At 39.8% G+C, this 23900-nt stretch overlaps 1 protein-coding gene, 1 long non-coding RNA gene and 1 other non-coding gene across 3 annotated transcripts in view; 2 read left to right on the forward strand and 1 right to left on the reverse strand.

Annotated features, from left to right (window-relative positions):
* Positions 1-23900, reverse strand: part of LOC126374250 (uncharacterized) — a 131882-nt gene that overhangs the window by 20448 nt on the left and 87534 nt on the right. The gene's annotated exons all lie outside the window — the stretch shown is intronic.
* LOC126374150 (DNA replication licensing factor MCM4) lies at positions 733-23490 on the forward strand. The gene is made up of 17 exons (XM_050020619.1): positions 733-956; positions 1381-1482; positions 2073-2236; positions 4676-4840; positions 5556-5654; positions 6702-6834; positions 9717-9959; positions 10937-11165; positions 11702-11896; positions 14061-14237; positions 15411-15498; positions 17902-18062; positions 19359-19482; positions 20079-20185; positions 21119-21253; positions 22081-22291; positions 23295-23490. The coding sequence occupies exons 1-17, from the start codon at positions 824-826 to the stop codon at positions 23388-23390; spliced, it is 2562 nt and encodes an 853-aa protein (XP_049876576.1). The 5' UTR covers positions 733-823; the 3' UTR covers positions 23391-23490.
* Trnaa-cgc (transfer RNA alanine (anticodon CGC)) lies at positions 12909-12980 on the forward strand. The gene has a single exon. It is a non-coding gene; the product is annotated as a tRNA-Ala (tRNA).

A 23900-nucleotide genomic window follows, 5' to 3' on the forward strand; every position in this document is an offset into this window, starting at 1 on the left:
TTTGGTTTGGTTTTCCCCGAAGGGTAAGGCAAAGGGAACTATGCCCATACAGCCATGTCTGACGTATTTTTTTTTCTTGATGATTAATGAAATGATGAAAGGTGATGATGATGAAACCTAAGCCCCCACCCTCGGAGTAGACTCCTACTCCGAACCCCAAACGAATTAACTCAAAAGTCCGCATAAACTTTTGAGTTATGAAGCGGCTTCCTGACACGAAGCGAAAATAGGCAGATACACTTTGTTCATTGAATACTCCAATATAATAACACTCGCGAATGTCTTCCGACTAACTTAATGCGATCATTAACCACAAAACACCACTTCGTATTAATTATTTAGATTATTCAATGAAGAAAGCAACTGTCCCGTTCCCGCCTCCCGCCAAAAAGCCTAGATTATTCAATGAAGAAAGCAACTGTCCCGTTCCCGCCTCCCGCCAAAAAGCCTGTCCATGGACAATTTGACAACAATAGAGTAGCACATAAACCGTAACGTACCGTGAAAAATACAATCTATCGATTGTTCTTTAATAGAAAAGATTTAAATAGAAAATAAAACAAGGTTAGAAAATATATTGTTACTAAAGAAAGATTTTTTTGAGTACTTTTGTTTAATAAATTAGCAACGTGTACTCGTGACATTTAATTTAATCTTAAAAATCGGTATACCGATAAAATATAAATGGCATGAAGTGACATTGACAGTTAAAAAAAAATATTCGCGCCAAAACGCCAAAGTAACCTATCGCTCGGCGTGTTTGTTTGTTTCTAATTTATTTCTTATTATTTATCAGATAAAGTGTTAAAAATCATCTGAAAGTATGTCTACGCCATCCAAGCGCCCGTCGTCGCGTGCGTCGTCAGATGCCGCGACTCCATCGCGTAGAACAAGATCTTCGCAACAGGTTGTGGTACCGGAGACGCCTCAGCGTTCCACTGGGACTCCTTCTAAAGGTACATATTAAAACTAGTACTAAGTAGCTTTATTTAGTTCCATTACTTATATAGGCAAACCTATTTGATGAATTAACTTCGTTCCTTTACAATAGCACAAGAAGTAAACTTTCCACTTACTGTCTAATTAAGGTCCTTGGAATAGATGAATATGCGATACAATACAATATTATTTAATACGGGAAACAGAGATGATCTTATGTGTGTAAAATATTTAATACAAAAATAATGATATCAGCTTAGATAATGACTGTGACAATACCTTAAACAACTAAATATAAAACGACATAAATAGGGACGTTGATTGTGTGTCTGGCCAAACGACTACCAATCAAACCAGTGGTTCAATCAGCAGGACATATACTAACATAGAACAAACAACCTTTGTAGGACTTTGTAGTTATTTTTTTTATTGTGTTTGCAGATGGCACTCCTGGAACCCCCCGTACTCCACGCAGGACTCCGCGGACGCCGCGTGAGGCTCCGGGAACTTCGCCAGCCCGTGCTCTGGTGTCAAGTCCCATTGGTAAGTTGGTTTTAAAATTATCTTGTCGCTTTTTATAGTTTCAGCCATTTATCATTCATAGTATCACTCCTGTATCACTGAAGGGGTAGCTACCTACCCAGATGTATAGCACATACAATTTATCCCTAACTATATTTAAGTCCATATATTTAATTCATATTACACGATATGTCATTAACTAGGCACAAGTCCTGAAAACCTTGTGATATCAATTTTCTATGATTCAATCATGAACAATATTATAGTTATTCAATAAAATATATTGAGTTTTATTGATAAAACAGTGAAATAACAACAACACAATGCCGTAAGTGTGGGCAATTATTGGTCGGCAAAAATTTAGTATCGGTTGCCATTGACTCACAAAGAAGAGAGTGAAATAACAATATATATTAAAAGTTTAGGTCCTCTGAGCCCCTTTGTTACTTACGAACTTGGTACAACTAGGTATATTATTTTATAAATTATGCCAGTAATAAAATATATAAACCACAAGACCCTGACACCAGGGTTGATGAGGTTGGTAATTCACCCCACAACCCACACAATAGAAGAATCACAAGACATCAAACACTTGTTATAATTTCAAGGTACTGACATAGACATGAGCTCTCCATTGAACTATGGGACACCGAGCTCCCTGAGCACTCCGCGGTCCCTCATGAGAGGGGCCATGACACCTGCGAGACAGAGAGCTGACCTTAGGGGCGCCCAGATAGGGCCTAACGTGCCTGCCCCCACACCTACCAGAAGGGTAAGATGTAATTTGAACGTAATCTTTCCGTATATAATATTGTGAATATGTCGCCATTTCGCTCTGGTATACGGCATCATGGTACCCGAAGGTACCCACCTTCTCTCATGCTAAAATCTATAATTTCACGTTTGTTGAAGAAAAAAGTATCACTTGATTATATACAGGTGTTAGTGACATTGTAACTAATACTTTGAGGGATGATTCAGAACATGTTTCTGAGTTGATACCAAGTGGAATTTTCCTTCGCAAAATTCGTGTTTTTTTTTAGTTTTTTTTTAATTCTTTTCAATTCAATTCCACTTGATATTAACTGAGAATCATGGTCTGAATAATCCCCCTCAGTATTCGTTACGATGTCACTAACACCCCATATGTCAAACACTTTCAAGGATGGATGAATGGATGGACAAGTCATTATGGAAGTGTCATTTTATCTATGAATGAATGTTCAATGATCCTTGGTCTGTATCCCTCCCCCGCGGCTATCGAAGGCTTCGACCAATGGCCGCACGATGTTTATCTCCGTAGGTAGCTTTCGCTGCGTCTATTGGTCGAAGGCCTCGACATAATTCGCGTCGCGCGCGGCGCGGTTGCTATGCCGCGGGGGGTAAAAGTGTTAAGCAATAAAACCAAAGGAATGATGTTAGTTCTGACCTTTAATGCTTTTGACTTTGAGACAGATTAAAATGATTATTTTTGACAAGGGAAAACTTACGGTGCACCAAACGTTTCATTAGTAAAGTTAGCATTAGAACAACAATATTATATCCATAATGACTGGCTTCAAATATTTCACCAGAAAGTACATGAGAGGCATTATCAGGGAAATCTTGACGCAAAGGTTTGAATACACATTTTTGTTGTTTGTTTCACTCACAGCCAATTCTAAATGGTTTGGGTCGAATCTCCTGCGAAAGTCCCGTGTTGAGGATACATTCTTTTTCTGTAATAAAAAATCCGGATGAAAACATCTGTATACCTTGTCTACAGTTGCGAGGAATCGGCTTTCCCAACTATACGACAAATATCTTGTTTCTAATGGGTTAATTAGTATGAAAACCAAAACTAAAATACTATTAACAAAAAGCATATTATTACATTGTTTGAATATCGGGAGTCTTATATTCCTGTTAATAACGTGGTAAGAACCCGATATTATGTGTTTTAAAAAGCATATTATGATAAATATGCAATTATATGGGGAATCATTTTCAAGTCTTTTGAGATGCTGCTTAAATCGTCTTCTGTATTTAAAAGATTAGGGTTTATCTAATGTGGCGTACAGTAGTTGAGCGTTGAGCGATTCGTAGGTCCTGGATTCAAAACCCAGTGGAGACATATCAGAAAAACACTTTGTGATCTTTAGTTAGGACATTGCTGCCTGATCACCCGATTGTCCGAAAGTAAGATGATCCGTGCTTCGGAGGTCACGTTAGCAGTCGACCCCGGGTAATATTTATATAAGTATGTAGTCATCACATGAGCCGTATTAGGGACCTTTGGGAGGCTCAAACTTAACCCTGTGTCCAGGGCCATACTCGCGCGTACCTGCACAAATCCAACTTTGAAGGCATAGTTCCGACACAGCGGACACACCACGAACTCGGGTTTCTCTGTCGCATTCCAGTACTTGTTGAGACACGTTTCACAGAACTTGTGGCCACACACGAGCCGAGCCGGGTCCAGCATAGACGACAGACATATTCTGCAGCTGCTTACCACTGACAGAAGCTTCGGTGGCTCCAAGTCAATACTGCAGACCGATGCGTCTGCGTTCGCGTCCATATACACAGACGGCGCGGTCAATATCGACTCAGACATTTTTTTTCTTTCAGGTGTTTTTATGGCTGCTCGTGTTTATTTATAAATGGATCATTTTGACTTGTTCTTACATTGATTGCCGAATCAACGGCCTTTTGACCAATTATTTTGACGTTGAATGACGTTCGCGGGTGGTTTACAGTTATATTTTTTAAATTATTTACAGTTACTTATCAAGAAGTTTGTTGTTTTTCTTTTGACAGACTTTTTGCTTAAGGTAAATGTAGTTGATCGCTGCATAGAGCAATACGGACCTCTGCGGACCATTGATCGTCGTGCAACTAACGAGCCACTAGAGAATTGTAATAATAACGCTTTGATATTTGATTGTTTCATCTTATTTATTTGTCTTCTTTAATCGATCTTATACTCAGAATCTCTAAATACAATGGAATTTCAACGTTTTCTACGTTTGATGTGGGCGTTTAAGAGCCAGCCAGTGAGCGAGTAAAAACGAATGTACTCCAAACTAAACGGATATACCCTAAACTATACGGATATACCCTAAACTAAACGAATATACCCTAAACTTAACGAATATACCCTAAACTAAACGAATATACCCTAACCTAAACGGATATACCCTAAACTAATGTACCCTATGGTACTCCACAGGCGGATGAAGCTGCACCAGAAGTGTCAGGCGAACCCCAACTAGTAGTATGGGGCACGGACGTGGCCATAGCCGAGTGTCGCGAGAAGTTCGTCAAGTTCGTCCAGCGGTTCGTCGAGCCGGACGCCGTCACCAACGAACCTTTGTACGAACAAAAGCTGGAAGAGGTCTGTATCGTAGCTACATGGTTGGTTATCTCCAGTGATATGCCAAAACTCTCATACACACTCACACACATACTCACATGTTCACACACATAAAACCTCATACACATTCACCACATAATTAGCTTATACATTATTTTATTTTTTTCTTCTTTTCTATTTTATTTTTCTTGTATAAAATGTTCTTTCTCGTATCAAGTATTAGCTCGCTGTATAAGCATATTATCTATTCCGTAATGTCCGAAGGTTGGGGCATGGTGATATGGAACACAGGCCTACGCCTATCACAGACACCAGTCTCTCGCCTGCTTTATTAAACTGTACCCGTATTCTTTGGATATTGTACTCAAGTTCTAAGCTAGTGAGAGAAATAATCATTATTTTTATTTTATTTTATTTATAAAGTGAGAATGTTCCTGTTATAATAGGAAGGACACACTTGTATTATAGAAGGATAACTTGTATACCCAAGTTATTTAATAACCAGAGGAACACATTTAATACTAAACATTATTATCAATTAGGTAATCGTTAATCTTATAATAAGCCTTTTTTACATAAAGTAAGCTTCACATGAGCTTTAAATTTATTTTCTGACAAATTTAAAATATTATCTGGTATTTTATTGTAAAAACGTATACATAACCCCAAAAAAGTTGAATTTAATTTACATAATCCAGAATTTTGAATAATGAATAATGTCTTCTTATGTTTCCAGATTCACACATTAGAAGAGCCGTTTCTGGACGTGGACTGTGAACACGTGAAGATATTTGATCCAAAGCTCCATCGTCAACTTGTTTGCTACCCTCAAGAGGTGAGTCCGTATTGTGATACGCTTTGTGATATGATAAGCTTTCATCATCATCATTAATTTAAGAAACATCATTGATTTAATTTAGTTGGCGTGCGTGTATACAGGGTGTTAGTGACATCGTAACGATTACTTTGAGGTATGATTCACACCATTATTCTGAGTATTTGTTAAGTGGAATTTTTCGTCACAAAAGTATAGAATTGAAATTAATTTAAAAAAATCTAAAATTTACATGAATTTTCCGACAGGAAATTCCACTTCCACAGAATCATGGTCTGAATCATCCCCCTCAGTATTCGTTCACTAACACCCTGTATTCCCGAGAAATCAATCCATTTCGGTGGTATGTGACCTAACCTGTATTGGGCTGTATTGGGTGCCCTTTGCGGGTTGGAAGGTCAGACAGGCAGTTGTCAGGATCGAAGCAAATGGAATTCCATAGTTTCTGCTCACCCCGGTGGTCACGACGTTCGCCTTCTCTTTAATTTGTTCCAAACTAAACTCGTAGTAGTAAAATAAATAGAAATAGATCATTTATTACCACAATGAGTTGCGTTACTGGATGAATAAATGATAGAATTCATCATTTTCTACCACTTTTTTGATTAGGACCCCGCCTGTTCTTAAGCGGCGATGTGGTCTAAGTTGAAGCACGCAAACTCAAATAGTGCCTATTCAGTCTTTCGTTGACAATCCCTAAATTGTATGTATCATGGAACAATGACGCAGGTGAAAATTTCATTCTTTAGCATTTCGAATAATGAAGGAGGAAGCCAATCTAGAGGTTCGAAGAAGAGGAATGTTGACCACATAATTTGCATAGTCGCAAACTGATGTAAATGATAAAATAATTGTTTAAGTAAATAATAAAAAATTAAATCAATAATAAATATTTGTTTCTTTACATTTTTGGCGAGTCTAATTTGCACCTTTTTCTATTGCCAATAAGACACAAATTATTTTAGCAAAATATTGCAGATACGTCAGTTTGTGAAATCAGCCACGGTATGGCTATCTCTATATGGGTATCTCTTCCAATCATACCAGGTGGTTCCGGCTTTCGACGCGGCAGTGAACGAGCTGTTCTTCGAGAAATACCCGGCTGCGGTACTCGAACATCAGATACAAGTGCGCCCCTACAACGCGCCGCATCGGCATATGAGGGACCTCAACCCTGAAGGTGAGACACTTCTAGAAAGAACTTATCAGTGTATGGCTGTATGCTTCTAGGTTACCTCTGGTTAAGGTGATGCGTGTCAGTCAGCTAGGTAACGCTGCGTCAGCAGATGGCGTTACTTCTGCATTTTTCGTATTTTTTTCCATTTATTCGTTTAGTGTTGAGTTCTGACCCAGTGAAACGTTAGGTGGCGAAATCTTACATACATTATCTTTAAGTTAAGCTACAATTTTGAAGTATTTACTGCAGATATCATATTAAAACATTGCATCAAAAGTTGGTGTCATTTCAATTTGTGTACAAACACGAAGCTGTCACACACACATGCGAACTAGGTTAGCTATTAAAAGAGATGCATAATTTGAAGTCTACTTCTAACTTCTAAATGGCGCATTTGGTAAAGCAGTCGCCGCCATTCTTAAGTTTCACGGTTCAAACCCAAGTGCATGTTTTAATTGTTTTTACTTTTTGTATTTTTTTTACAATTGAATTTGGCGAACCCGTTTATTTGTTACGGAATTTTCAAAAAGTATCACTTTTACCAGTAATATTATAATTATACAATAATGTACTTTGCACTAAAGTACCTTCCGTAATTTCCGTATTTTTTATTTTGTAAAATTCTAACAGGCATTAATCGCATCAGTGAACATGCGGCTAACTAAAAAACTACTGAACGGATTTTCATACGGTTTTCACCAATGAGTAGAGTGATTCATGGGCGTGCTTTAGGATATATGATTTATACAAGTATTTTTTGTTTGTATAAAATGGTTCAAAAATGATGATGAATATCAAACATAATTATCGTTACAAATATAGCCGACTTGGAGCTTTCGGCGAAAACGCTGCCTGAGCCCATTGAGATATAACAAAACAACGTATGGTTGAATTGTTCCATTTTTGTAGGTCTAACGGAAAGTCCACAATATGTCATAATAATTATATTGTGTATAAAGAATTTTGTATATGTATTGTATGATTTTACAAATAACGATCACAGTACAGTAATAATAAGGTAGATTTTTCCTAAATTGCGTCGGTTCAAACTTTGACGCATCGCGTTTGAAAGATGTAATAGCGCTTCAGGACGTCCCGCAAGCACGGCGCTGATGTCGCAGTATCCGCATATAATTATTATGACTTGTCATTTAGTTCCAATAAAATCCGCAGGACTTCATACGTATGTCAGTGACAGCTGGTGATAGCATGCGGGACACTTAGCAGCTAATCGAATTTTATGTTGTTTTCGCGCCCAGTCCAGACGACTTGCAGCGCATTTCTGGAGTTATATTTACGCGTGGTGTTTATTGTTAGGTTAATTAGTTCAGGTTAGGACGTTTTTTTTAACGAGGACGTTAAAAAATGACGAGGCTGGGACGTGTTGAAGTAGTATTTCCATATATACGCGGCCTGAAATGGGCCGAAACATCGGGGACCTGAACTGGTTGCTGTCGAACTTATTATCACGTTTTCTTGATTAAAATTCATAAATAAGTCAAATAGAAAAAAGAAAAAAGATTTTCGTTAGTTTTAGATCTGTCATGATGTCTGTGATGTTTGTTTATTATACATAAGAATTTCAAAATTTATCTTATTTTTTTCCCCAAAGGGCAAGGCAAAGGGAACTATGCCCATACAGCCATGTCTTGTGTTTTTTTTTCTTGATGATGATTAATGAAATGATGAAACCTAAGCCCCCACACAGACACTTACTCCAAACCCCAAACGAAGTAAGCGGCTTGTTGGCGCAAAGCGAAAATAGATAGGTACACTTTGTTTATTGAATATTCCGATTTAATAATACTATCGGGAATGTTTTCCGACTAACTTAATGTGATCATTAACCACAAAACACCACTTCGTATTGATTATTTAGATTATTCAATGAAGAAAGCAACCTTCCCGTTCCCGGTCCCACCAAAAAGTCCGCGGCAAAGAGAATATAAATAAATCTGTATGTTGGATGGAAAAACAATTAATTATAAATGACTACTATTTAGGCCGGCAAATGCAACAACTTTTTTTTTGATTTGGTTTTCCCCGAAGGGTAAGGCAAAGGGAACTATGCCCATACAGCCATGTCATTTTATGTATTGATTTTTTATTATAATATATGTCCTCTTTTAAAACACGGTACTTACCCATTATTTAAAAATGTTTAAAAAATATGCGTTAAAACAAAAATATTTTTCCAATATTCCTTTTCTCAGATTGTAATATTTTTAGTTTTTTATTTATTCATACAAAATCTCTTTATAAATTGTCACTGACATTCTATTACACTTGTCAAGTAGTCAAAGCCTTTAGAGAAAAAAAAACTATCACGCACACACACTAACATTGACACCACTACACGCTCAGCAAATACACTGTAATCTGCACCACTACAAATGTAGAATTGATCAAAATTGAGGGTCTGAAATATGGTACTTCTCGTATTCGGATCCTAAATTTTTGTTAGTTTGCGAAAATAATACACCAAAATATTACTATTTATCGGTTTTATAACAATATTCCTCTATCCGTTTTCCTGTAGCACTGCATCAACTTTTGTATGGAAAACGAATCACCTTAATGATCGTTATCCTATTTTATGCACTTTTCGCAACGAATTATATTCTCATATAACAATTGATTGAAAAAAACCAGAGATTGAATAAAAGAAAAAAATATTAACGTCTATTTAGTTGCGGATTAAAATAATGGCGCCCAAACTGGGACCATTATTTTATTCACTTTTGATTTGTCTGTGTATATTATAGTTGTATTTGATTACTCGTGGCTTTGTCCACTCCATTAGAGATTGGACTTCTTTCATATACGGATTATATTTTAGTCTTCGTTTTGTAGTAACACTGAAAATGTTACTTATTGTTATTCAGACATCGACCAGCTGGTGACGATCTCGGGCATGGTGATCCGCACGTCGGGCATCGTGCCGGAGATGCGCGAGGCGTACTTCCGCTGCGCCGTGTGCGGCGCGGGCGCGGCGGCCGAGCTGGAGCGCGGCCGCGTGCCCGAGCCGGCGCACTGCGCGCACTGCAGCACGGCGCACTGCTTCCAGCTGCTGCACAACCGCTCGCACTTCAGCGACAAGCAGCTCGTCAAGCTGCAGGAAGCGCCCGGTGAGTACCTCGTCATACATGCATACACACACACACTCACACATCAATCAATCAATCAAATATACTTTATTGCACACAACATACAGAACAGATACATAAACAGGGTCCACATAATATCAGCGTCGTGGTTCACGCCGCGACTTGTGATGAGTGAGGCCCTTTTATCTCACGACGTCCACTTTATGATCATTTCGACAAACATCCGTCTTGCTTTTTTGTAGTTGTTTTAGTGGAAAGATAATACGATGCTGTTGTCTTTTTTTTGTGTGTGGCGTCCTTTCATAATAAACTTTTTCTATTCTATTTTTCACTATAGTATGGAAATAAAGAATATTGAATTGAATTTATCGAATTTGTATTTTTTTGGAAACACCAACATTACCAACGTAATTTTGGCTGTCAGTTTGACAACCAGCTTCCTTTTTTTGTTGCCATCATAATTTTTTGATTATATAATTCGCCATATTGATTTATAGAACATTGTTAGCATTGTACTTATAAACTTACAATATCATCATCATCAGCCCATTAACGTCCCCACTGCTGGGGCACGGGCCTTCTCTATGGATGGATAGGGAGATCGGGCCGTAAACCATCACGCGGGCCCAGTGCGGATTGATGGTTATTAACGTCTGCTAATGCAGCCGGGACCAACGGCTTTAACGTGCCTTCCGAAGCACGGAGGAGCTTGAGGTGAAAACTTTTTTTGTGGTCACCCATCCTATGACCGGTCTTTCCGAAAGTTGCTTAACTTCAACAATCGCAGACCGAGCGCGTTTACCGCTGCGCCACCGAGCTCCTCAAACTTACAATATATATAATCATATAACTAAAGTGTTTTATTATTATTATTATATAATCATATATATTGTAAGTTTGTTATATATATATACACACAACAAATCGCGTTTTCTTCCATTGTGCTTCCACCACACACCAGCCCTTCAGCCCAACAGAAGTTGTACATATTGCTATAGACGACATGCCGGCTGGCCGCACCCCAGCGACGGTGAGCGTGATGTCCCACGGCGCGCTGGTGGAGGCTGTGGGCGCGGGCGAGCGCGTCAGCGTGACGGGCGTGTTCCGCGCCGCGCCCGCCACGGTGCACCCCCGCAAGGCCACCCTCCGCGCCTTGCACAGGACGCACATAGACGCGCTGCACTACAGGAAAGTGCACAGCGACCGGCTGCTTGAAACTGAGGACGGGTTAGTAAGACCAGACATTTATTGCATTCCCTATGTTATTACTGAGGTCATTAAAAGTAGAGGAAGGTACAAACAGGTACCCTGTAAGTGCTACAACATAGTCAAAACAAGTAGGTTTAAAAATGGAAACCTTATTTAACGAATCTGTTAGATAGGTACTAAAAAAAATTATTTTATTATTTAATTAAATTTTATAATTCATAATGAAAATAGAAAAATGAGAATAACATTATTTTTTTGTAGTGCTTACCTAACGGATTCGTTAAATAAGGGTTCCGTTTTTTCCATTTGGCTACAGAACCCTAAAAACTACAGTGTATAGAACGATTTTTCGATTAAGTATTTTTAACTACATTTTTTCTCGCCGCGGCAGAGATCATCTGTCTCTTTCTGTGCAGTACTGTGAGAGAGTGACGGGTGACGTATGTCGAGGCGAGAAAGAATCACGCGCTTACGGTGTTAAGCCCGCAGGTGGGACTAAAAATGCCACATCGAAGCAATTAAAAAAAATCTCAATTACTATTTATTTTTTATAGCAAAGAGCACAGGTTCCCGCCAGAACGCATCGAACTATTCAAAGCGCTGGCTTCCCAGCCAGATTGTTACGAGCGACTGGCGCGCGCCATCGCGCCCGCAGTCTACGAAAACCTGGATATTAAAAAAGGGGTGCTCTTACAACTGCTTGGGGGCACTAAAAAGAACTTCAACGCTGCAGGGAGAACGCACTTCAGGTAAGCTAAGATGATAAAAAAAAATTAAGAAATATAAAAAAACATCAAAAATATCTTTTTTCAGTAGGTAACATAGTTACAATTTGAATCGTAACTTTTTACATAATGAACCGCCTAAAACTTCTGCAGCGTTTCACAACCTGTATAGCCGGGGAAATAAAGCTGCAAGAAAAACCTCGGCACAGGGCCCTATTCGTTCTTTTTAAAAAAAAAAAAACAAAATAGCATGACGTAGGCTCGTCAGCCCTGTTTATTGACACACCAAACACTTAAAAACATAACATAAGCAACCTATATATGTCCCACTGCTGGGCACAGGCCTCCCCTCAGCCGGAGGGGGTATAGAGCATGCTCCACCACGCTGCTCCACTGCGGGTTCATGGAGGTGTTTTACAGCTAATAGCCAAGACCAACGGCTAAACGTGCCCTCCGAAGCACGAAATCCTCTTACTGTTACGGACAATCAGGTGATTGAAGCCTGCAATGTCCATAAACAGCTTATCCCACAAAAAGAGAGAAACAAAAGAAGAGATAGAGTTGGAGGGAGTCATCAAAATAAAAATAAAAAATCTTGTATTTTTTTTTCAATTCAATTCATCATCGTAATTTTCAATCGTCATTTACTTATTACTAACGTCATAATTAGAGATGCACCGATGGTTCCAGAAAAACTAGGCCCTTTTACGGCATTTGAAGTTCAGCCGAATATTCGGTTCGGCAACAATCAAACCGAATAATATTCGGTTAAATCACTATTCGGCGAATCTCTAGTCATAACCGTACATAACACTATTGTAACAACATTAATTGCTAATTTGAAACTAGCAACACCCTCTAATGGTTTACTGTTTTTATTATTTAAAGTTTACAACAGGAAATCAATACATCATCCAAGGGAAAAATGAATTCTACTTTTAAAAACAAATAAATTATTTATTTTTCGGTAATTTTAACTTCCCAACTTAACTGAAAGTGTAGAACCTATACTGTAAATTCGCTAACTTACCTATCCGGGGGTGTAACTCAGTGGTAGAGTGTCTGCTTCGCATGCTGAAAGTCCTGGGTTCAAGTCCCAGCACCTCCAACTGGAAATTTTCTTTTTAACGTACTATTTTTATTATAAAACATATTTATGATTATTTGAAATTAATTTCCGTGATAAATATTGATTTGTTGACATATGTATTAACAAATTCGTAAGTTAAAAAAATAAGTTTAGATATAAGTACATAGTAAAATAATTTCAGTGTGCTCATTTATAACAAAGGTAGTCTTATTAGGCTATAAAAACAACGTCATTTTTTTATTTATTTTTTAGGGTTCTGTAATGAAACCCCGCCGTCGGTCAGTTTACTTTTTGATTAAATGTTAAATATTATTATGAATTTCCCCCCTCTGGTTGATTATGGGGAGGCCCGTGCCCAGAAATGGGATGTATATAGTCTATTTATATGTCAATAAAGTATAGAAATGAAAATAATTTAAAAAAAGCACAAAAGAACATGAATTTTAATATATCCCGATAGATTTACACAGTTTTTATATGTCTACTTAAAAACAGATAAGGTTGATTTTTTTGGGACCACTACTTATTTTTTTATAGTTTTATTGACAGATAAATAGACTATGTACATCCCACTGCTGGGCACAGGCCTCCCTTCAATCAACCGGAGGGGGTTTGGAGCATACTCCACCACGCTGTTCCAATAAAAAAAATGAATATGTAATATATAACTCCACTTACATCTATAGTTACAGTGTAGATGGTAAATACAAAATAATTGAATGTGAAGAACTGGTGTCTGAACTAGGATACCCTGTGTTTCAGAATACCAGACCCCCACCTCTCAGATAATCATACAGACAACAGAAGTTTAACAATATTACATACATACATAAACTCACGCCTATTTCCGGGGTAAACAGAGACAATAGAATTCCATTTACTTCGATTCTGACACACTTCTCTTGCTTCCTTGACATTTATCAATCGCTTCATACACGCACAGAGTTGATCATACTAAACCTTATTAATATTGAAGTTGAAAATAAAATAATTTAATTCTGGATGATGATGATTCATGATGAACAAAACTAACCCCATAAACAAACTAAACTTAAACTACTACTTAACGTATGGATAAACTTAAACTAACCCCTCCAGATCTGAAATCAACATCCTGCTGTGCGGCGACCCTGGCACCAGCAAGTCGCAGCTGCTACGCTACGTACACGGGCTGGTGCCGCGCGCTCAGTACACCTCGGGCCGGGGCTCCTCCGCCGTGGGGCTCACCGCCTACGTCACCAAGGACCCCGACACCCGCCAGCTGGTGCTGCAGACGTGAGTCACCCCTTATATTAAATGTTTTTCAATCAATCAATCAATAATACTTTATTGCACGTTTTTTTTTGACGTGACTTGTTGTAGATTTGCCGCAGATGGCATTAACTACTTGGCCGGATAAATGGGGAGCGCTGAAGGCTCTCACCCGGTACAACGTTTAAGACAACAGGCCTGAGGGTGCCCAGTTGGGACTTTATTGCACAACGACATAACAAAGGACATAAACATACGAATAAAAACATAAGTACAATAGGCGGCCTTATTGCTAAATAGCACTTTCTGCCAGGAAACCTTAGGGTGAAAGAATTTAATGCATTGGAGCATGGGCTGGTGCAGTCAACACCTGGTGGTTTTTCTTTCTTTCTTTCTTTCTTTCTATATTCTTCTTCTATCGTGTGGGTTATGAGGCGAATAAGCAACCCCAGTGCCAGGGTTATTATTGATTGGGGGGTTAAAATGGCCACATCAAAGCAATTCATCTAAGAAAGCAATATTGCTATTTGACATTTGTTTGCATTGCGCACTTACTTTTTTTTATATGCGCAAATGTCAAATTGCAATATTGCTTTCTTCGATGTGGCTTTTTAACCCCCCTTGTAAATAGTAGCAGGGACCAACGGCTTAACGTGCCTTCCCAAGCATGGATCATTTTACTTTTGTACAATCGGGTGATTAGCCTGTAACCAGCACAGGCCTAAACCAATGATTGTCACGTGTTCAGCTGTGAAGGAAAACTTCGTGAGGAAACCCACATCCCCGAGATCTCATATATAGTTTAATGGGCCCGGTTAATGGGAATGGGCTCTCTCCCTATTTCATATACATTATATTATATTGGAGGCGCTCGGTGGCGCAGCGATAAACGCGCTCGGTCTGCGATTGTTGAAGTTAAGCAACTTTCGCAAAGGCCGGCCATAGGATGGGTGACCACAAAAAAAAAGTTTTCATGTCGAGCTCCTCCGTGCTTCGGAAGGCACGTTAAGCCGTTGGTCCCGGCTGCATTAGCAGTCGTTAATAACCATCAATCCGCACTGGGCCCGCGTGATGGTTTAAGGCCCGATCTCCCTATCCATCCATAGGGAAGGCCCGTGCCCCAGCAGTGGGGACGTTAATGAGCTGGTGATGATGATGATAGTATATTACATTATATTTTGTATTGGATTGTTCCAGGGGAGCGTTGGTCTTGGCTGATAACGGCATCTGCTGCATCGATGAGTTCGACAAGATGAATGACTCTACACGCAGTGTGCTTCATGAGGTTAGTAAATTAACATTGTTATCAGCCAATCTTTTGATTCTCGGTCGGGTTAATAAGGGACTTTTAAGGCTACGTTCAAATTCAAATTCAAAAATATCTTTAATCAGTAGGTAACATAGTTACACTTTGAATCGTCAATTTTTACATAACGAACGTCTCATCCGCCTAAAACTACTGCAGCTTCTCACAACCTGTATAGCCGGGGAAAAGAAGCTGCAAGAAAAACCTCGGCACAGGGCCCTAGACGTTCTTGAAAAAAAAAACATATAATATTTTATACAATTGAGTAATTTAGCCTAATTTTATTTTAAGTTATATCCGTCATTTTCATATCCGTCGAAAAGGAAAGGGACGGATGATTCACAGCTCTTAATTTTAGGAAGAATGAGTAAATGAATGAATAACCCGGGCGAATCAAAAGGTACGTCGCTGGTATGCAATCCGTTTGACGTGCTGTCTACTTAACTGTGTCGGGTTATTGACGGATGTAAAATTTTTAGACGGTTGGTTTAGATTTGTGCTTAAAATTGACGTGTGTTCCATAAATTTTATGCTTGTCGATTACCCGTCCATTTCCTTTTCGGCGGATAAGAAAATGACAGATATAACTTAAAATAAAATTAGATGGTATTTACAGGAATAGACATAATATTTTATTCAATTGAGTAATTTCGGTACGACTCGCCGCTGCTGAACCGCTGGGTGCGATTGCACGCTGTATAGCTGCCCGCGGCTTCGGTGATTCGGGCCGGTCTCATGTGTTTTATTTTTATGTTTTATCGTCTTTCGAATCTGTTACTAATACTAGGTTAAGCTTTTTGTTACTAACTAAATATGGACTAGTTTCCGAAATAAATATTTTTAATTTGAATTTAGCTGCCTAATATCAGTTCTCTGACAGTTAATCCCATGCATTCAAAGAACCTATACGTGGCTTCAACGGGTTGCTGGTTTGAGAAAACGGGGAGCGCCGATACCGGACTTGCAAGAATGAGTTACTAATTTATCTTAAGTGCAGTTTTCACTAATACAGTTGGCTCGACCATTATAGACGGCGATACGGCTCACCGCCTATCACGTTGGTTTAACAGAAAGCTCAGTAAGGCGTGGGTACTTTACTTAGTTCATCTTGTGATGGATGTACCTCTGACTACTCCAATTATATAGCCCAAGGATATAGTTGTGAGCTTATGTTATTAATATGAAATATATAAACTAACAGCCTCCGTGGTCTAGTGGTTAAGAGCGTTAGGCTCACGATCTGGAGGTCCGGGTTCGATTCCCGATGGGGACATTGTCGAAATCACTTTGTGAGACTGTCCTTTGTTTGGTAAGGACTTTTCAGCCTTGAATCACCTGATTGTCCGAAAAAGTAAGATGATTCCGTGCTTCGGAGGGCACGTTAAGCCGTTGGTCCCGGCTATTAGCCGTAAAAACATCTCCACCAACCCGCATTGGAGCAGCGTGGTGGAGTATGCTCCATATCCCCTCCGGTTGATTGAGGGGAGGCCTGTGCCCAGCAGTGGGACGTATATAGGCTGTTTATGTAAATAATAGATAGATAAAATCTTTATTTAGGTTTAAGACGTTACATTATATAAACGTAAATAGCTTATATACGTTCCACTGCTGGGTACAGGCATCTCAATCAAAGGGGTGTGGAACATACTCCACTACGCTGCTCCACTGCGTGTTGGTGGAGGTGTTTTGAGCTAGTAGCCCGGGAGCCGGGATTGTCCGTAAAATTGAGAAGATTCAGTGTTACAATGGCCCCGATTCCTGCAGACACCGCCTAATTTTATTTTAAGTTATATCCGTCATTTTCATATCCGTCGAAAAGGAAAGGGACGGTTGATTCACTGCTCTTAATTTTAGGAAGAATGAGTAAATGAATGAATAACCCGGACGAATCAAAAAGGTACGTCGCTGGTATGCAATCCGTTTGACGTGCTGTCTACTTAACTGTGTCGGGTTATTGACCGATGTAAAATTTTTAGACGGTTGGTTTAGATTTGTGCTTAAAATTGACGTGTGTTCCATAAATTTTATGCTTGTCTATTACCCGTCCCTTTCCTTTTCGGCGGATAAGAAAATGACAGATATAACTTAAAATAAAATTAGATGGTATTTACAGGAATTAGCACCAATGACTTCTTAATATTAAAATTAGACATACTTCTGTTGGGCTGAAGGGCTGGTGTATGGTGGAAGCACAACGGAAGAAAACCACGATTTGTTGGTAGCACTTTCACATATATTTTTGTAAGTCAAGTACAATGCGAACGATGTTCGATAAATCAATATGGCAATATATATATCAGAAAATTATGACAGCTTCAAAAAAAGGAAGTTGGTTATCAAATTGACAGCCAAATTACGTTGGTAATCTATGATTATTCTCAGGTAATGGAGCAACAAACGCTATCAGTCGCGAAGGCGGGCATCATCTGCCAACTGAACGCGCGCACCTCCATCCTGGCGGCTGCCAACCCCGCAGAGTCGCAGTGGAACAAGAACAAAACTATCGTCGAGAACGTACAACTGCCACACACACTTATGTCCAGGTATAATTACAATAACTATTTGTTTTTTTTTTTTTTATATTACGAACAACTTCTTCCTCCTCCTCTTCAACTTCCTCCACCAACCCGCATTGGAGCAGCGTGGTGGAGTATGCTCCATACCCCCTCCGGTTGTTTGAGGGAGGCCTGTGCCCAGCAGTGGGACGTATATAGGCAGTTTATGTTACGGACAACTTACAAGATGGACTAATATTATGGGCGATAGGCTGATCCCTTATCACCATAAGGTTCATCATATCCATCTTTGGACTTCGTATCAACAGTGGCTGCAAGTTGTCTTTGATTACTTGTGGCTCTGCCCACCCCATTAGGGATTACGGGCGTGAGTTTATGTATGTATGTATGTACAACTTACAAGCTACAATCTGCACAGGCAAAGTTACAGACAATAAAAAAAAGATTAACAGCTAGCTCAATTACAAGTTGTCACAGCGTGCACAATTAAGTGAACAAGAAAAAACAAGATATAAACTATATTATAAAACAACAAGTACCTAGCTGAGAAAGGACACAGTCAAGGTCATAGTATTTACATAAAAATTTACAACGTTTCGCCGGGAAACTTACTACACTAGTAATTATTATATATTTTTTAGTTCGAGGAAAAAGAAAAAAGACTATATCGTCCCAAAAAAGGCAAAATTACTTAAGCGCCAAGAGGCCATTTCGAGAAAAATCCGTTTAAAGTATTTTTCATAACTTACCCATTTATCCAATTTCGACGACACCGATTACCTATATATATATTTTTTCTTTTTCATTTTCTGCATCTAGCGATACTTGGATGCTATATTAGAATATTTATTTTGCCTTTCCAGTGACGATATAGTGACTAAGATTGAGAAGGGAATGTTAAGTTGGTTTGGACACGTAAAGCGGGTGAAGGGTAATAGGATTACGAGAAAGCAGTATAGAAAGCGAAGGTTGGTGGTAGGGCTGGCAGAGGAAGGACGTACATTGACCAAATTGAAGTTGCCCTTCGAAAAGGTTTTCAATCAGCGCTTATCTCCATCGACCCACTGGGGTGGATTAATTCCTTTCAAATATTTTTCATCTCAGACGACGCCCTGAGCCGAGGTTCGCACCCTCAGGCCTGTTGTCTTAAACGTTATACCGGGTGAGAGCCTTCAGCGCCCCCATTTGTACAGCCAAGTAGTTAATGCCATCTGCGGCAAATCTACAAGTTCGGATGCTTTTTTAGAAAGTTTCTTAGCGAATGTGAAGCTATTTGTTTATGGGATGTCAGTGCGTGGAACATAATTCTGGGCACCGTTTCAGATTCGACCTGATCTTCCTCGTGCTGGACCCTCAAGATGAGGTGTTCGACCGCCGGCTGGCCTCGCATCTCGTCTCCTTGTACTACAAGGACTACACCAATTCGCAAGACGACCAGGATATTGTTGTAAGTGACGTAACTCTTACTTTTTGATCTAATAGGATAAAAATTATCTAAAATTAATGAGAAATAAGCGTGACCTTATCTCTATACAGGGTGCTAGTGACATCGTGACGAAAACTTTGAGGGATAATTCAGACCATGGTTCTGAGTCGATGTCAAGTCGAATTTTTGCGTATGGCCATGAATTAAAAAAACACTAAATCTTCATGAATTTTCCGACAGGAAATTCCATTTGATATACTTAGAATCGTGGTCTGAAACATTCCCCTCGGTATTCGTTACGGTGTCATTAACACCCACATACTCGTATGTTTATCTGTACGTACTTGTACGGGGTGTAAGTGACATCGTAACGAATACTGAGGGGGATGATTGAGCACATTATTCTGAGGTAATATCAAGTGGAATTTTCTATAAAGTTTATTATGTTCATTATTTTCTTTCGTGAAATATGTATATAAGAAAAAAACGACGGAAAATTCCACTTATTAACTCAGTATTCGTTACGCCTTCGTACACCGACTTCGTTCTTCGTTCTTTACACCTTGTATATAACCGTAGTATATAACTAATGTGAATTGCTATTATGTTGGTGACAGGATATGAGCTTGATGCGTGATTACATCGCGTTTGCCAAGGAGCACGTGAACCCGAAGCTGAGCGAGCCGGCGCAACAACGACTTATTGACGCCTATGTAGACATGAGGTGGGTACCTAAGAATATGACAACACGAACGGCCTCCGTGGTCCAGTGGTTGAGCGTGGGGCTCACGATCCGGAGGTCCCGGGTTCGAATCCTGGTGGGGACATATCACAAAAATCAGTTTGTGATCCCTAGTTTGGTTAGGACATGACAGGCTGATCACCTGATTGTCCAAAAAGTAAGATGATCCGTGCTTCGGAAGGCACGTTAAGCCGTTGGTCCCGGTTACTACTTACTGATGTAAGTAAGTAGTTACATGTGTAGTGTATGTGTAGTGACATGAGCCATGTCAGGGGCCTTTGGCGGCTCAGTAGTAACCCTGACACCAGGGTTGATGAGGTTGGTAATTCACCTCACAACCCACACGATAGAAGAAGAAGACAACACGAAATAGAATGACGATTACTGACGCCTGTCAACCCGGTAGCGACAGTTAATCACATTTAAAGACAAGATAAATATAGGCTGTTAGTGACATCGTAACGAATACTAAGGGGGATGATTCAGATCGTAATTCTGAGTGATATTAACACAATGGAATTTTCCGTCGGAAAATGTATGTTTTTTTTTATACTTTTGCGATGGAAAATTCTACTTGATATCAATTTAGAATCATGAGCCAAATCATCTCCCTTTGTATTCGTTACGATGTCGGTAACAACTGTATACTTTATTGAGCACAACTGACATAAGATACAGAAATAAGGGCAACAGACACAGAAAGGCAGGCTACAGGCGGGCTTAATCAGTTACTTTTTTAGACAATTTCTTCCTGGCAACCTTTGCGTGCAAGACAAATTTGTATAAATATAATTTAGTAGCGGGTATTCTAAAATTTAAAAGTATAATAAAAAAGGAGTTCACGATGCGAGCATGTGGCTTGCATTCATGAAATATTTTACCGCAATAAAAAATCCGTTTGTCAATTTGTTTCAGGCGCGTAGGCAGCGGGCGCGGCCAGATATCCGCCTACCCTCGGCAGCTGGAGTCGCTCATCAGACTCGCGGAGGCGCACGCGCGCATGCGCCTCTCACCCGTCGTCGAGATTCTAGACGTCGATGAAGCGGCCCGGTGAGATACGGTCACGAGCATTAATATGTATACACTTTGGTACCATGTCACATTAACTTTTTTGGCAAATTGAACTGTAAGTCTCACTAAATGTCAAATATGTTAGTGCGGCAGAGTCCTAAAGTGGGTACATTATATTGCTCATGACTGTACATAACATATGCTTCATTAAACCACCATCTTACAATAACGGCCTCCGTGGTCCAGTAGTTGAGCGTTGTGCTCACGATCCGGAGGTCCCGGGTTCAAATCCCGGTGGGGACAAATCACAGAAATCACTTTGTGATGCCTAGTTTGGTTAGGACATTACAGGCTGATCACCCGATTGTCTGAAAGTGAGATGATCCGTGCTTCGGAAGGCACGTTAAGCCGTTGGCCGGTTATTACTTACTGATGTAAGTACATAGTCGTTACATAAGCCATGTCAGGGGCCTTTGGCGGCTCAATAATAACCATTGACACCAGGGTTGATGGGGTTGGTGCACCTCGCAACCCACACTATAGAAGAAGAGACCACTTTACAATAAGGTTCTATTGTAATAAATGTCTTCTAAAGTGTGCAATAAAGTGATTATTGTTATTATCTCTCTCGGGAATATGGAGTCCCGGACTTTTGGAAGGCGTGCTTGGGGCCGAAGCCAACACGCAGAGGCCCCTTAATCTAAATGTTGTGTGACACCAACCGGCGATTATCCCTGTATGCACTATGGGAGTGCACCCAAAGACGATCCCCGGTTCGTATAGGACTACATTTAACTATTTTTGTGACTATTTCTTTTAATTCGGGTGCAATAACTTTGACATTTATATTTGAATGATGTTTCCAGCCTTCACCGCGAAGCCCTGAAGCAGTCAGCCACGGACCCGGCGTCTGGGCGCATCGACGTGGGCATCCTGACCACGGGGCTGGGCGCGGCCGCGCGCCGCCGCCGCGCCGACCTCGTGGCCGCCCTCAAGCAGCTCATACAGCCCTACTCCAAGCCGCACACCCTTACGCACGCCAAGCTGCTGCAGGAAATTAATACCAACTCGCAGATCGTAAGTTGCTCTTTGGCGAACGTACGGTCACGAGCATTAATATGTATACACTTTGGTACCATGTCACATTAACTTTTTTGACAAATTGAACTGTAAGTCTCACTAAATGTCATATATGTTAGTGCGACAGAGTCCTAAAGTGGATACATTGTATTGCTCATGACTGTACATAGAGATACGGGGGGGTTAAAAGGGCCACATCGAAGCAATTCATCTATAAAAGCAACATTTTAATAGGCTAATTTCCAACTAGTCAAATCAGTTACACGAAATTACTATGGAATTTGAATGAAAAAACACACTACGATGTCATAGAAAAACCTGATAAAATGTTTTTCGTTAGTTTTATATCTGTCTATATTTATTAATGAGTATTTCATATTTTTTCTTGGACCCACGATCCAATTGGACATATGCGCATATAAAAGTAAGTGCGAACAAACGCAAACAAATATCAAATAGCAATATTGGTTTTTTTAGATGAATTGCTTCGATGTGACAAAAGGAACATACAACGAAAATAGAACAGATGAGCATGCTTAACGACATGCCCTCCGGCCTCCGGGGTCCAGTGGTTGAGTGTTAAGCTCACGATCCGGAGGTACCGGGTTCGATTCCCGGTGGGGACATGTCACAAAAAATACTTTGTGGTCACAGTTTGGTTAGGACATTACTAGGTGATCACTAGATTGTCCGAAAGTAAGACGATCCGTGCTTCGGAAGGCACGTTAAGCCGTTGGTCCCGGTTACTACTTACTGTTGTAAGTTAGTAGTCGTTACATGAGCCTTGTCAGGGGCCTTTGGCGGCTCAGTAGTAACCCTGACACCAGGGTTGATGATGAGGCTGGTATTCCACCTCACAATAAGTAGAAAGAGAAGAATGACATGACCGGGAAGATAAACTGTTGAAAGTGTTTGTTTTTTATTCGTTCCCAGTCTTGAATCGCTTAAGAGCCACGCTCGGCAGGGGCACAAAATACACAACGATTTGTTTCAATTTCAGACTGTATCCAGAGAGCAATTGGACGAAGCACTTCGCGACCTCCAGGACGAAGGGAAAGTGGTGATTGTCAGCCATACACATCTCCGCCTATGCTAACTTGTTTATGTAGATCATAAGTTATAAGTTGAATAATCATAAGTTCCGTCTATTGTATGTTTCCATTTTTTATGTGTAATAAACAATCGTATTTTTCAAAGACTTTTTACTTTCTTAAAACTACTTCATAAAATGTCAAGGACAAGCGCCATCTAGCGGACGCAAATATTTTAGGAACCAATTAGGCTTCGTTCGTTTTTATCGCAATGTCAAGATATTTGAAAATGTAACTTAGTAACCAAGAAATCTAACAGATGTCGCTATTAACCAACGACCCTCGATATATAAATAATTATATAACGGGACTCCCCCGTCCGTTCGTCGTGTCGTGTAACGGAATTCCGTTTAGTGTTGCCGAAAAATCGGTAGTTTTACTATCGATAGTAAACAGCCAAAATCATCTACCCAATCGATAGGCCTATCGATAGCTCTTTTTTGGCGATACTATTGATAAGCAACGATAGTATCGATAGTTGAAAAACAAAAAACTATCAATACTATCGATAGTAT

This window comes from Pectinophora gossypiella, chromosome 17 (genome assembly GCF_024362695.1).
Source record: "Pectinophora gossypiella chromosome 17, ilPecGoss1.1, whole genome shotgun sequence".
Taxonomy (NCBI): Eukaryota; Metazoa; Arthropoda; class Insecta; order Lepidoptera; family Gelechiidae; genus Pectinophora; species Pectinophora gossypiella.

What these genes read in the sequence shown, in the direction of transcription:
- LOC126374150 (XM_050020619.1), top strand. Translation starts at nt 824, where the DNA reads ATGTCTACGCCATCCAAGCGCCCGTCGTCGCGTGCGTCGTCAGATGCC. An exon ending in CCACACACACTTATGTCCAG is followed by an intron (nt 18,063 to 19,358) that starts GTATAATTACAA and finishes GCACCGTTTCAG; the next exon opens with ATTCGACCTGATCTTCCTCG. An exon ending in GACGTCGATGAAGCGGCCCG is followed by an intron (nt 21,254 to 22,080) that starts GTGAGATACGGT and finishes TGATGTTTCCAG; the next exon opens with CCTTCACCGCGAAGCCCTGA.